The sequence below is a fragment of the Eurytemora carolleeae genome, unplaced genomic scaffold (assembly GCF_000591075.1).
Source record: "Eurytemora carolleeae unplaced genomic scaffold, Eaff_2.0 scaffold1757, whole genome shotgun sequence".
Lineage (NCBI taxonomy): Eukaryota > Metazoa > Arthropoda > Copepoda > Calanoida > Temoridae > Eurytemora > Eurytemora carolleeae.
In genome coordinates, this window is record NW_019397911.1 from 38,542 (window position 1) to 51,252 (window position 12,711).

The 12,711-nt window shown below is 32.3% G+C and overlaps 1 protein-coding gene and 1 long non-coding RNA gene across 2 annotated transcripts; both read left to right on the top strand.

Moving 5' to 3' along the window:
* The first annotated feature begins 4,128 nt into the window (after positions 1-4,128).
* LOC111716293 (uncharacterized) lies at positions 4,129-10,245 on the top strand. The gene is made up of 8 exons (XM_023491733.1): positions 4,129-4,249; positions 5,148-5,211; positions 6,260-6,337; positions 7,209-7,382; positions 8,150-8,186; positions 8,456-8,775; positions 9,417-9,594; positions 10,219-10,245. Exons 1-8 carry the CDS (start codon positions 4,231-4,233, stop codon positions 10,243-10,245), a joined length of 897 nt encoding a protein of 298 aa, XP_023347501.1. The 5' UTR covers positions 4,129-4,230.
* Positions 10,246-11,115: 870 nt separating this feature from the next.
* Positions 11,116-12,364, top strand: LOC111716296 (uncharacterized). Its single transcript, XR_002768451.1, has 2 exons — positions 11,116-11,383; positions 12,251-12,364. It is a non-coding gene; the product is annotated as an uncharacterized LOC111716296 (long non-coding RNA).
* The last annotated feature ends 347 nt before the right edge of the window (positions 12,365-12,711 follow it).

A 12,711-nucleotide genomic window follows, 5' to 3' on the forward strand; every position in this document is an offset into this window, starting at 1 on the left:
TTTTTTCCCCCCCCCCCCCCTACAGAATCGTTATTTAAGCCCCTGAACCTATCATTAAAAAAGAAATATAAAGAATATATATGGAACACTATTTTCGTTGGCTGGAATTCATATTTTCTATTTTCGTATTTTCCTTTATGCATGCCATCCATAGATTAATTAACAATAACAGATAGAACACCAGACATCATAGATTATTTAACAATAACAGATAGAACACTAGATGTCATCTTGCAATTCAACACTGCCTGCATGGAACTCCTTTGGGTTTCTGCCTCAGAGTTATTGTGAACTAAAAACCCCTAAATCTTGAAAAGACGACATCTAGTGCTCTATCTGTTACTGTTAATTAATCTATGATGTCATCCATCACAAACAAGTAAAAATAGTTAAAAATAGACTCATTCATCAACATGTTATAGAACATAAATGAAGATAAAGGGAAGATGAAAAAATTGCCACCTTTCCTGATATCCACACAGCTATTAACCTGATATCCACACAGCTATTAACCTGATATCCACACAGCTATTAACCTGATATCCACACAGCTATTAACCTGATATCCACACAGCTATTAAAACTATGCATTTATTTTTAAGATCGGGCTGACTTTACTGTTTTATTTGACCTTATCAAGCCACTAATATTATTTTGTAACCATGAACAGAAATATTTGAAAGCTGCACACTTGTCTCTGGCTTTATTTTTAAACCAGTAATTGTTAAAATTCTTTAAGATTTTCGCGTTGTAAGATACTAATTTTAGTTTACAAAACCTTGTTTTTTTTGCAAGAAAAAAATGTTATTATATGTTCAAAATGTATACATTTATGCCACCAAATAAGATTGCTTTTCTATTTCTAGAGTGAAACTATAGGAGTTACATGGACGCAAAGCTGTACCAGTAATTCCGGATTAACTAATCAAAATAATTAAATCTTTGATTATGCTAACGGACTTTTGTGCCTTTTCAACGAAAAGCTGGAAATTACAAAATATAAATCTAAAAATACACTATTTGTGGTTTATTCATGAACCAATTGTGAAATTAATTAATTTCTAAAAAAAGAATTCAATTTCCAGGAAAGTACATGAATGAAAGTTTATAAAAAATGAATACAGAATAAAGTATTCAACAATTACCTCCTGTATATATACACAAAGATAAATCCGTCATCCTTGACAAATCAAAGGTTTAAAAAGATAAAAAGCATGATAACAATAAAATTCTGGCATAGGAAGACGACTTTTAGTCTCTGGGTCTGTATTAACTAAATAAGTAATTTAAAATTTTTTGCTTTGTAACGACATCTATGATCTAATACATACACTGTAATGTTGACTTCCTATACCATAGTTTACAGGTTCACACTGTAGCAAAAATTAAACTTACAATTTTAACCAAAAAAATGAATCATATTTAATTGTTGATTTGTACCTTAACCACAAGAAACTTTAAAATTTAAGTGAATCTCGATTATTTTTAAATCTACAGATATAACTTCCATCCATTTCCATTCTTGTATCTGCTGCATTAAGGAATTGAGTCTGTGTCACGAACTCTGATTTTCTAATCTCTATGTATTTACAACCCAATTACATCATCAAGTTACAATTAGATACAGGAAAATCTGAGTTTGTGTCAAAGACTCAATTCCTTAGCCACAGTTCAAAATTATTGATTTTTAGAATCACACAATTCTGCGAATTTTTAATTGCTTCCTTGTTCGCTTGCGCAATTCTGCGCATTGAAATGGCGCAAGCGGGAGCAGTCATTGCGGGCAATTGCGTGCAATGGCGCGCAACGGTATTCCGATTGGAAACCCTAGTTGGATTGGTCTTGTTAGTTAGGGATGGTCTGGTTAGTTAGGTTGGTCTGGTTAGTTGGGTTGGTTTGGTTAGTTGGGTTGGTCTAGTTAGTTGGGTTGGTCTAGTTAGTTGGGTTGGTCTATAGTTAGTTGGGTTGGTCTTGTTAGTTGGGTTGGTCTGGTTAGTTGGGTTGGTCTAGTTAGTTAGGTTGGTCTAGTTAGCCAGGTTGGTCTAGTTAGTTAGGTTGGTCTAGTTAGTTAGGTTGGTCTAGTTAGTTGGGTTGGTCTTGTTAGTTGGGTTGGTCTAGTTAGTTGGGTTGGTCTAGTTAGTTGGGTTGGTCTGGTTAGTTGGATTGGTCTGGTTAATTAGACTGGTTTATTTGGAGACTGTATAAAGACTGTATAAAGGGTTCCTATTAAATATTAATAAGATAGTATGTGCTCCCTCCATAGTACCTCCAGTTATCAATCATTAGTGGAGTAGGATACCTGATACAGGCTCAACCCTCTCCAACACGAGAACTATAATTGTAAACATTTTAGAATAGCCTAGTTTTTGAAATAATGAACACTTTAAAATTTATCTGTAAACTGTTAAAAAAATCTAAATTATTTGAATTAAGAGACGACACGTAAAAATATTCTTTCATCTTCTCTGCACTTTTCTTTTATGTTTTTCATTTTACAGTTACATTAACAAAACAAATTATATATTTGATAAAGGAACTTGTCAGAAATCTGATTTTCTAATTCCTGCATCTTTGGAACTTCATGGTTTAACCTTTGATATTTCAAACTTAGACTACTTGAACTAACAGAATTCACAGTTTGAAATATCAAAGGTCTACACCATTTAGGGTGGAACAATATAGAAATTTTGCGTTTGTGGCCATGACTCAGTTCTCACGTGTGAAAATAATTTTGTACGAAAATTTAGAAATTTAGTCTTTCCCACAAACTCTGATTTTCTAATCCCTGTATCATTTCCACTACGTCGCAAAGCTTTGATTTTTCCAGAGATAAGAGAGTTACAGAGATCGATTGAAACCTATGATTTGCGATATTTTCCACAGCATGTTCTAATGTGTACAAGTACTGTACACGACCAATCAGCAAACATCTGTATTCAGGGATATTTAAGGATCCTTTGAATAGGAAACACAAAATCTTCGAAAATAGACTGAATTCATAGATGTTATGTTTCATGTTTAAAATGGGAGTATTTCATTTCAAAGTTGTAAAACTAAACCCCAGAATAGGTATTATGTTCAACAAGTGGCCGTGAGATGGCATTCTAAAAACCTATCGTAAAAACAAACATAGCATGTCGTGCCGGGTCAACTTAGGCCTAAGTAGCCCACCCTGTGAAAGGAGATAAGCAGTCTGTGTAGTCTGTAGATTTTTCAAACTATGAATTCTGTTGGATCAAAAAGTATAAATTTGAAATATAAAATGTTTACACCATCATGTTGCACAGATTTAGGAATTAGCACATTTGAGATTGTGGCAAAAACTCAGTTCCTTGGATTTTCTAATTTTTAAAATATTAAACATTTCTGGAGGGATTCAGATATCTTTCCTTCCTAAGGGTTTATAACTCCAGTGAATTTATAAACCCCCTGGAAAGATATCTAAATCCCTCCAGTGGAATTATAAACCCCTAGAAAGGATAACTGAATCCCTCCAGTGGAATTATAAACCCCCAGGAAGGATATCTGAATCTAAAAAAAAAATTTGCGTGCCACATTAAAAAAAAATTTTTTCCCCCCCCCCCCCCTACAGAATCGTTATTTAAGCCCCTGAACCTATCATTAAAAAAGAAATATAATTGTCTCTGGAATGCATGATGAACTGGGAACCCTTCGGGTAAGAGCGTCTGCTGCTATCTGAGTATCTGCGTCATCATCATAAAGGAGTCAAGAGGCTCCCTGTGTTGGAGCTGTTACCGGCTCAACTCTCTAAAACTGACTGAATACCGGGAGGGAGCTGGGATGAGCGGAGATTCGACATGTGGGCACTACATGAGGAGGAAATGGATTTGAGTACACATACATCTAGAGAAAAGGCTGGGGCATTTGAGTCGGAAAAATCGTCTTCCTTATATTTCGAATTAATTTTAACAACATTATGATTAAAAATCATTAAGCAATTCATTGTGCAAAAATGCATCTTATAACGTTGATTTACACGTGAACTTTTATTGTAATGCAACCATAGCAATAACAAAATAAATACACAATAATGCACTATATACAATTCACAATTGCAAAATGGAAAATTGTTTTATTTTCTAATTTATGATTTTTCAGAGATATTCTGAAGGATATAAAAATGGTTTCTGTTCCACAATTTCTGATTTTTTCTTGACATAAATTGGGGTTTTGACGGTCGAGAGAACACATCTACAATAATTTTAAATCATGTTTCCATTACATTCTGGTAATACAAAAAAATAAACCATACAATTTTAGAAAAAAAGAAATTAAGAAATAACAATTATATTAAATAATACTTTTTATGTAGAGTTTAATTCAAACATAAAGCTTTTTATCAAACTAAAAAAACAATAAAAATGCAGTGTAAATGCTTTAGTAAAGAACTGATTACTGATTAATCGCCTCAAAATTTCTATTCCGTTTATCATTGCAAATCTTATATCGTAGACCTATGATATTTTAAACTAGGACTTCTGTCAGATCAACTAGTCAAAGTTTGAAATTTCAAAGGTTTAAACTTTGATACTACAAAGATACAGAGTCTAAAACTAAAGAACAGATTCCGACTTAAATTTTAAGTTTCATCTTAAATGCCACTTCTGACTTTATTCAAACCTGAATTTTAACCCTGGGTTTAAATATTTAACTCGCCAAAATCGACGAGTTAAAATTTAAAGCCAGTGTTAAAATCCAAATTAGTCTATCAAACAATCATCATTCAGCTGAGAACGTAGCATTCAACTTTAAGTTATATTTAAAAGTGAAAACCTTGATTGAATAAATTTTACGTTTTAGATTAATTAATGTTTGCATGTAAATCCCAAAAACGGTTGTAACTGGAAATATGTTTTGTTTTCGGATATGTAAATAATTTAAAATTTAAAAACAGCTGATGAGTAATGGTTACTTAATATCTCTCCGTAAATCCTTTTCTCTGATTGGTTTAGATTTTTCAGGGTTCTATCGAGAAAGTTTAATATTTAAGTAGAAACTCATTATTTTACAAAACTTTCAAGCTATAACTTAAATTTCGATTATTCTTTAGTTTTAGACTCAGGGGTTACAAATTCAAGTTTGAGATACGTTTAGTTCCTTGAAAATAATAATTATAGTATTTTTAGATTCTAGACGATTGTCAGTAAATCTAATAGATGAAGATCAAACAAGATTCAGTAGACCTAGCAGGTAAATAAATATGATAGATCTAATATTTTAAAATCTATATAATAAAACAAGATTCAGTAGACCTAACATGTAAATAAATATATTAGATCTAATATTATAAAATCTATACAATAAAACAAGACATTCGTATATAAGTTCCCTATAGCCGGCCAAACGGCTGGGCTAAACAAATTTTGTGGACACTCATTGGTAGCCTGGAATTGACATAGGCTTAAAAAAATCTAATTTCCCAGGTTGGAAGGAAGTATGGTTGTATAGGATAGAAGGAAGGAAGTATGGTTGTATAGGATAGAAGGAAGGAAGTATGGTTGTATAGGATAGAAGGAAGGAGGTATGGTTGTATAGGATAGAGAGGAAGGAAGTGTGGTTGTATAGGATAGAAGGAAGGAAGTATGGTTGTATAGGATAGAAGGAAGGAAGTATGGTTGTATAGGATAGAAGGATAGAAGGAAGGAAGTATGGTTGTATAGGATCAATAATGAAGAAGATAATCTAGTTTCATCCCTTTAAAAATTCAATATTTTCAATTGTGGTTTCTCTTCAAAAGTAGCGCACTTGTACCGAAGATGTGATGAGAGTCACGTGGATTTAATGGTTCTGTCAATATTCCAGAAAGCTATGACTTTCGATCACAATTTCTCTTGTTAAACATATTTTTTTTTTAAAATACTTTTTTGCCGTTATATACGTTTTGAATAAAAAGTATTAAACAAACAAATCCGTAACTTTAAAGATTGTTGAAATACAAACCAAAACGCGTATGATTTCAAATAGAAGAAACCGAATGCCTCTAACTCTGGTTAGTTCGGGGTGGAGTAAATCATTAGACCTGAACAAATTTAAAGCTTTAAAAAACCAAATTGTTCATTGATTTTGATCAGATAAAGGTTAAACTCTTAATATTGTGTATTGACCCTCTTTAAACGGAAGGTGAATTGAAATTACAACAACAATCCCTTTAAAAATCAAAAATATTTTTAGAAATTCCTTACAATGATTTTGTTTTCAATAATTTTGTATGCAATAATATGAGCTTGTTAAATTTTAGTCACAGGTTTGCGTCCAATATGCTGGATGAGGAGCAACTAAAAGGAACAGGACCATCTTATCTGTCTCTGCTCTCAAGGTAGGACGGATATAAAACATAAGTCCATCTCTTCTTCTTTTCCTCCTTTTTTCTTATTATATCAGTAATAACCAGGAACTTTGGAATAGGAAGACGACATTACAACAAACAACAATGTTGTTACAAGCAAATAGCTAGTAAATTTTTCAACCACGTATTAAGTTAAATGAGTCTGTTTACACTGCACATTTGCTGTGCCTAATGTTAATTGGACTATTTAAAGACATTATTTGTGTCTAAAAGTCGACTTCCTATTCCAGAGGTTTTGGATTTCACTGTACTTTCTTTCCCTTTTCCTTATATTTCTTTATTCTATTTTCGTTTTATTTTTATATCTCTTCGTACAAGTTTTATTAATTAATAGTTTTTGATATTTTTACAATTATTACCATCCCAGTCTTCATCCTCAGAAAGTTAAAAATTTGTCTAAGGGTTGACGCCATCCAAGACTTAAATTGGTAAAAAAATATACAGAGCCAGTACACGTGGATTTCACGGTTCTGTCAATATTTTCAGAAAGCTGTGACTTTCGATCACAATTTCACCCATTATACATAATTGTTTAGCCTTTTTTCTTAAATACTTTTTTGTAGGCATATATACATTTTGAACAAAATAATATAAAATAAACAAATCTGTAAGTTTAAAGATCGTTGAATTATAGACCAAAACACGTTTAATTTCAAACAAAAGAAACCGCATGCTTCCCACTCTGGTTAGTCCTTAGTGAGTAACTATTTCTCGTTTTTTAACGAACAAGTAGGAGTTATTTCCCCTGTGCACCTCTTTTGGGAGTTTATTTCTTTGAGCGGTTTCTCATTGATCACAGTTCGGAAATTCCATTTTCCAATTTTATGAGTTATTTTTATAGACGGCAGTCGGAGATGGTTAGAGCAGTTTCTTACTCTGGGGGAGGGTCTAGAGCTAAGAGTGCAGTCCGTGAATCCTGGAGTGCAAACCGGAGCAGTTCATCACCTTTGGTCGGAGAGAGGAGGGAAGGAAGACGACGTAGCTTTCTTCTTCAATTCATGGAATCCGGGAAAAGGTACTCGCAAAATGGCGGGATTTAACCCTATCTCTGCTGGGGTACTTGAAAACCAGGATACGCGGGGGGGGGTCAATTTGACCCCCCCTCTAAATCCCATGTTTGATGTCCAAATATGACAAATGATACATCATTAGAAAGCTCTTGTGCTCTACTTTTAGAATCTGCAAAAAAATTTGCAAATTTGCAAAAATTGAATTTTTTATCGCAAAATCCAGTTATATAGTAAAAATGTGTGCAAAAAAAAATTTGTCAAAAAAATGAAAAATTATACATTTTTGAAAAGCCCTTGACCATGCCATTTCAAATATGCAAAAATTTTTGCAAAATTTTAAATAACATGATTTTTAATCAAGAAAAACTAAAAATGTGCAAATTTCCTTTGACAGGTTGTTTGCAAAAATTTGCAATTTATTTTTCGCAAAACTTGTGCAATTTGTTTCCTTTTGTCAAAGGCTTTCCAAAAAGCTAAATTTTATCAAAATCTGACAAGTGAAAGTGGGTCAAAACAAAGATTTAGTTTGTTACAGGAAAAAGCAGTCATTCAGGCAGTGTGACTGAGGACTCAGGCAGTTAGTATTAAAGCCCTGTTTTAGGCCTAAAGGGAGGGCTATGGGTATGTAAGAAAAGACAGAAAATTCAAACAGCCTCAGACCAATACTTTTTGAGTTATGTAAAAAAACTACTGGGGGGGTCAAATTGACCCCCACCCCCAGCAGGAATAGGGTTAAAAGAAAGACATCGAAATGAAAATATATTCTTTTCAGAATGAGTCTGGATGACAATGTTGAGCATAAGTCTCAGGTTTGGATAAAAAATAGAAATTTTATTTTCAATTGAATAATATAGCGTGCAAACTACGCAAACATGTGTTTTTATGAAAAGTAATGCACTATAACAAAACAAAATAATGTGGGGTAAATGCACTACAGTGTCAAAAATCCTTCCAAACAAAAATTAAATAAACTCGAAAACTGTTGTAAAACACAGGCTGATTTGTTATGAAACATTTTTTGCTATAGTCATATATAGTGCAGGATTCAGGTTTACTTTAAATGAGTTTGCTTGGATAGGTTGGAAGGTCTAGTACTGAGATGATAAAGTATGGTGGAGAGTGTTCTATCAACCATCTTGCTAGTCAGGTTGGAAGGTCTAGTACTGAGATAATAAAGTATGGTGGAGAGTGTTCTATAAACCATCTTGCTTGTCAGGTTGGAAGGTCTAGTACTGAGATGATAAAGTATGGTGGAGAGTGTTCTATAAACCATCTTGCTTGTCAGGTTGGAAGGTCTAGTACTGAGATGATAAAGTATGGTGGAGAGTGTTCTATAAACCATCTTGCTAGTCAGGTGGATCAAGAACAGCTAAATTCCACAGTTACTGGTCGGGACAGGTGGGATATTTACATACAGTAATCACCAAAATAAAATGGAATCAAAGAAAAATAATTTAAGCCCTGGACAAATTTTATGTACGCGGCCCCAGTACGGAATCATAAAGATGAACTAAAATTAACTAAAATGTATTTTCAGAAGTTTTGATTTCTATTTTAAAGGAATTGAGTCTTTGACTTAAATTCTGATTCTCTAATCTATATATCTTTGTCACCCAATGTCGTTGACTTTAGATATTTCAAACTATGTATTCTGATTTCTGTTAGATAAAAAATGTAAATTTGAAATATCAAAGGTTTAAACCATTAGATTTCAAAGATAGAGAGATTAAAAAAGCTTAGGAGATACTTTATGAAATTTATATTGTCAATAATAATCAAATCTTCATGTAAATAATATTTGATTGAATTTGCTTGGAGGCAAATAATACATTCCTTAATGACTTTTAGCTTTAAGAATGGGTTTTATCAAATCTGTTATCATCTATAAATCTTGAAAAATTCAACACAATTTTAAGTGGAACCAACCATATTTGAGCCGCGGCTTAAATTTAAGCCGCGCAGCTCAACTTCTTTAATTTCAACCTCAGTTATAATTTTCCAAAATCAAAGAAAAGTACATAATCTTATCTCTAACCTAGACGGAACCTGAAGCTTGTGAGTAAGATAGACCGTGAGCAGGTTGGAGTAGGAGTAGAAGATGAACCCGTCCTACCATCTTCTCAGGGTCTCCGTGAACTCACAGATCTGAATACTCTAGCTGAAGCTCTACCGGTGGCTAGAGCAGCGGCTGTGTTTAGGAAAAGTGCTAGTTTTCAGGCAAATACACATTATAAAGAGTTACAATATACAGAAAAAATGTACATTTGTCGTCATAAATATCAATACAATGAATACAACTTTCTATTTAAATGTTAATTTTTACCAAACCTTAAAACAGCATGTGGATACACAAGATGGAAACAACAATTTCAATTAACAGTCTCTCTTTATTTTCTTGTAAACTTTTAATTTTAAAAAGCTTGTTAGAAATCAAATCTGAAATAGAAAAGTTGTCTTCATTGTAATGACTGCCGACCACTATGCTATTTTAACATTTTTGTTCTGATACTGTGGAACCCATAATAAAATGGAAAAGAAAGATGACATTAAAAACAAAATCATTTTTTTACTGTTACTGTAAAGTAAATAGTTTTACCAACTTATCAACTTATCAACGTATAAGTGAAATAGGTCTGTGTATGTGTACAGTGAGGAATTGCCATGTTTCATGTTCTTTGGAATCATAGATTAATTAACAATAACGGATAGAACACAAGATTTCGTCTTTTCAAGATTTAAGGTTTTTTCGTTCTCAATTACCCTGAGGCAGAAGCCCAAAGGGGTTCTGCGCAGGCAGTGTTGAATTAAAAGATGCCCGTAACTTTTTGGGCCCTGTCTCAGGGTAATTGTGAACGAAAACCCCTTTAATCTTTAAAAGACGACATCTAGTGTTCTATCTGTTATATTTAATTAATCTATGGTTGGACTAATTAAAATCATAAACTTCTTTTTCCATGGTTTTATGGGTCACAAAGTACACATTTTAAATATTCCAAAATATCTGAACACTATTTAAACCTCACAAGTTTTATTGCTTTATTCTGACAAGAAACATGCGTTTATTAAATATTATTTTTAATGAATATTTTTTATCATTATAAGTGTTTAGATAGAGGGTTACATACAAAGGATGAGACTTCAGAGACGATTGTACGGACTTTGTTCAGTCCGTTTTCTTGCATTCAGGGTTCCTTGTAATCTGATTTTGTTATTTAATCATTTAGTAAACTATATAATACTCAATTGAATATAGAAACCAAAAAAATCAATGTTCAAATCGTCATATTTTTTAAGTTTTAGGTCGTCTTTACAATCTCATCCTTCTTGGGTAACACTGTATTTTCAAAAAATGTCTTTAAGTCATTTATTTCTCCTGAAAAATAAATTTTATTTATCGACAAGGAAAACCTGATTTTATTGTTCTCATGAATAGTTAATTTAACAAACTATAAAAACTTGCTAGGCCTGGTATCATATTAATAAAAATAATATTTTATTAGTAAATTTTTGAAATTATTATCTTTATTATATTTCCCTAATTATTTTCGTATTTGTGTTGATCTTCAATTATCAATTGATTTCTTCAGATTTTAGAAAAAAAGAACAGAATATCTAATTGTCTTAAAAGATATCCGGCGAACAACAATATCTTAGGACCTTGGAATTTTTAAATGAACTGAATAATTAAAATTCATTCATAACGAATTGGCAACCTTTCTCCTGTTGAAATCTGTAGATGCCAGGTTTTGACCAATGATAAATCAGTAAATCTCCCTGCAAAGAGAGATTGGGATGTTTTCCCGTAAATTTAAAGGTTCTAGCTGAGCTTGTGTTTAGAGTTCAACTGATAGTGATACGAGGACGGATGACACTTTACTCCGACCTGGAGTAGTTCCAGTCCTGAACCTCATCCCGTCTACTCCAGTAGTACATGGAGCATCCACTGGATACGATATCACAGAGATAGATGAGATCAGTTCTACAACCTTCAATACAAATATCTACGGTTAGAATTCAAATTGCTTTTTGTAATTTAATATTTGCGGATATCTGGATCTTAAACAAATTATAGAAATAAAATGAACTTTTACACCGTTTGTTAAATTAAAAAAAAAAAATTTTAGTTTAAAATCCTTGGATCTTCAATACAGGATTACTTTCAAGGAATTAGACTTCACAGACGACTGTACGTATTTTATACGGTCTATTTATTCCTTACATTCATGATTCCCTACAATCGTAAACTTGTTTCTTTCTTTGCCCATCATTGAATCATTGATTAAGTCATTAAATTATTTATTTAAGGCAAAATACTTACTTTTAGAATCGTCTTTAAATCATAGTTTCAAGTCGTCTTTATAGTCTCATCCTGTTTAGGTAGCCCTGAGTATTCTGATTTTAACATTAGCCATTTATCAACCTTTTAGGTTAAGAGCGAAACGAAACAAAAAATTACTAAAAATGTAATTTAATCGCTAAATTTACAATATCTTCGTAATTTCTATTGAAATAGGATCAAAGGCATATTTTTCAAAGTTTAGATTAAAAAAAGTAAAACTTGATATCGCCTTTTTCAAAACGGAATTCAAGGTAATGTTTTAAACATTGATACCTGTTTGACATTTCAGTGCATTTCACCTTTCATGAAATTGAGTCTTTGTTGCAAACTTAAAGTTTCTGATACCTATTTCTTTTAGTCTTAGCAACCTTAATTATTAAATTGATAAGAATTCACAGTTTGAAATATTTATGTAATGTATACGGCATTGGGTTGCAAAAATATAGGGACTATAAATCAAAGTTTGTGGCAAAGACTTAATTCCTGTTTATACGACAGAAAACCAAAAAAACTTCTTTAAATCTATTATTTCAGCGGAGACCCCTACGCCAAGAAAACATCGACGACGACGACGACGTTCTAAACACTAATTATTTCGGAGAATTTAATCTTGTCTATCATGTATTTTTTCATAAATAATTTCATCTTTCTGTCAAGCATTCATAAAAGGTATCACTATACTAAATCAAAATCTCTCTTACAAAGACGATGTAAAAATCGTCACTCATTTCCCATGTTTCTTGGGACACCCTGTACATACAACAAGTTTAATTTGCTCGTATTGAAATTTATTCAAAATCCAGAATTTTTGTCTAATTTTTAGATCATGACAACTGCACAATTCGAAAAATGTTTACGATTCCCGGGTAGAATCTTAGAGTCTGAAACCTAGTCTTAGACGCCGGGCCGACCTCCTCAGACCCTCTGTTTTTGGAAAAAAATATCAAATTTCACCAAATATATGTAATATGAGCAAAAACCATTAAAATATTTGA

Excerpts from the sequence above, each read along its gene's own strand:
- LOC111716293 (XM_023491733.1), top strand. Across the intron at positions 6,338-7,208 it reads TATCTGTCTCTGCTCTCAAG|ACGGCAGTCGGAGATGGTTA; the intron begins GTAGGACGGATA and ends TTATTTTTATAG. Across the intron at positions 8,776-9,416 it reads ACAGTTACTGGTCGGGACAG|ACGGAACCTGAAGCTTGTGA; the intron begins GTGGGATATTTA and ends TCTCTAACCTAG.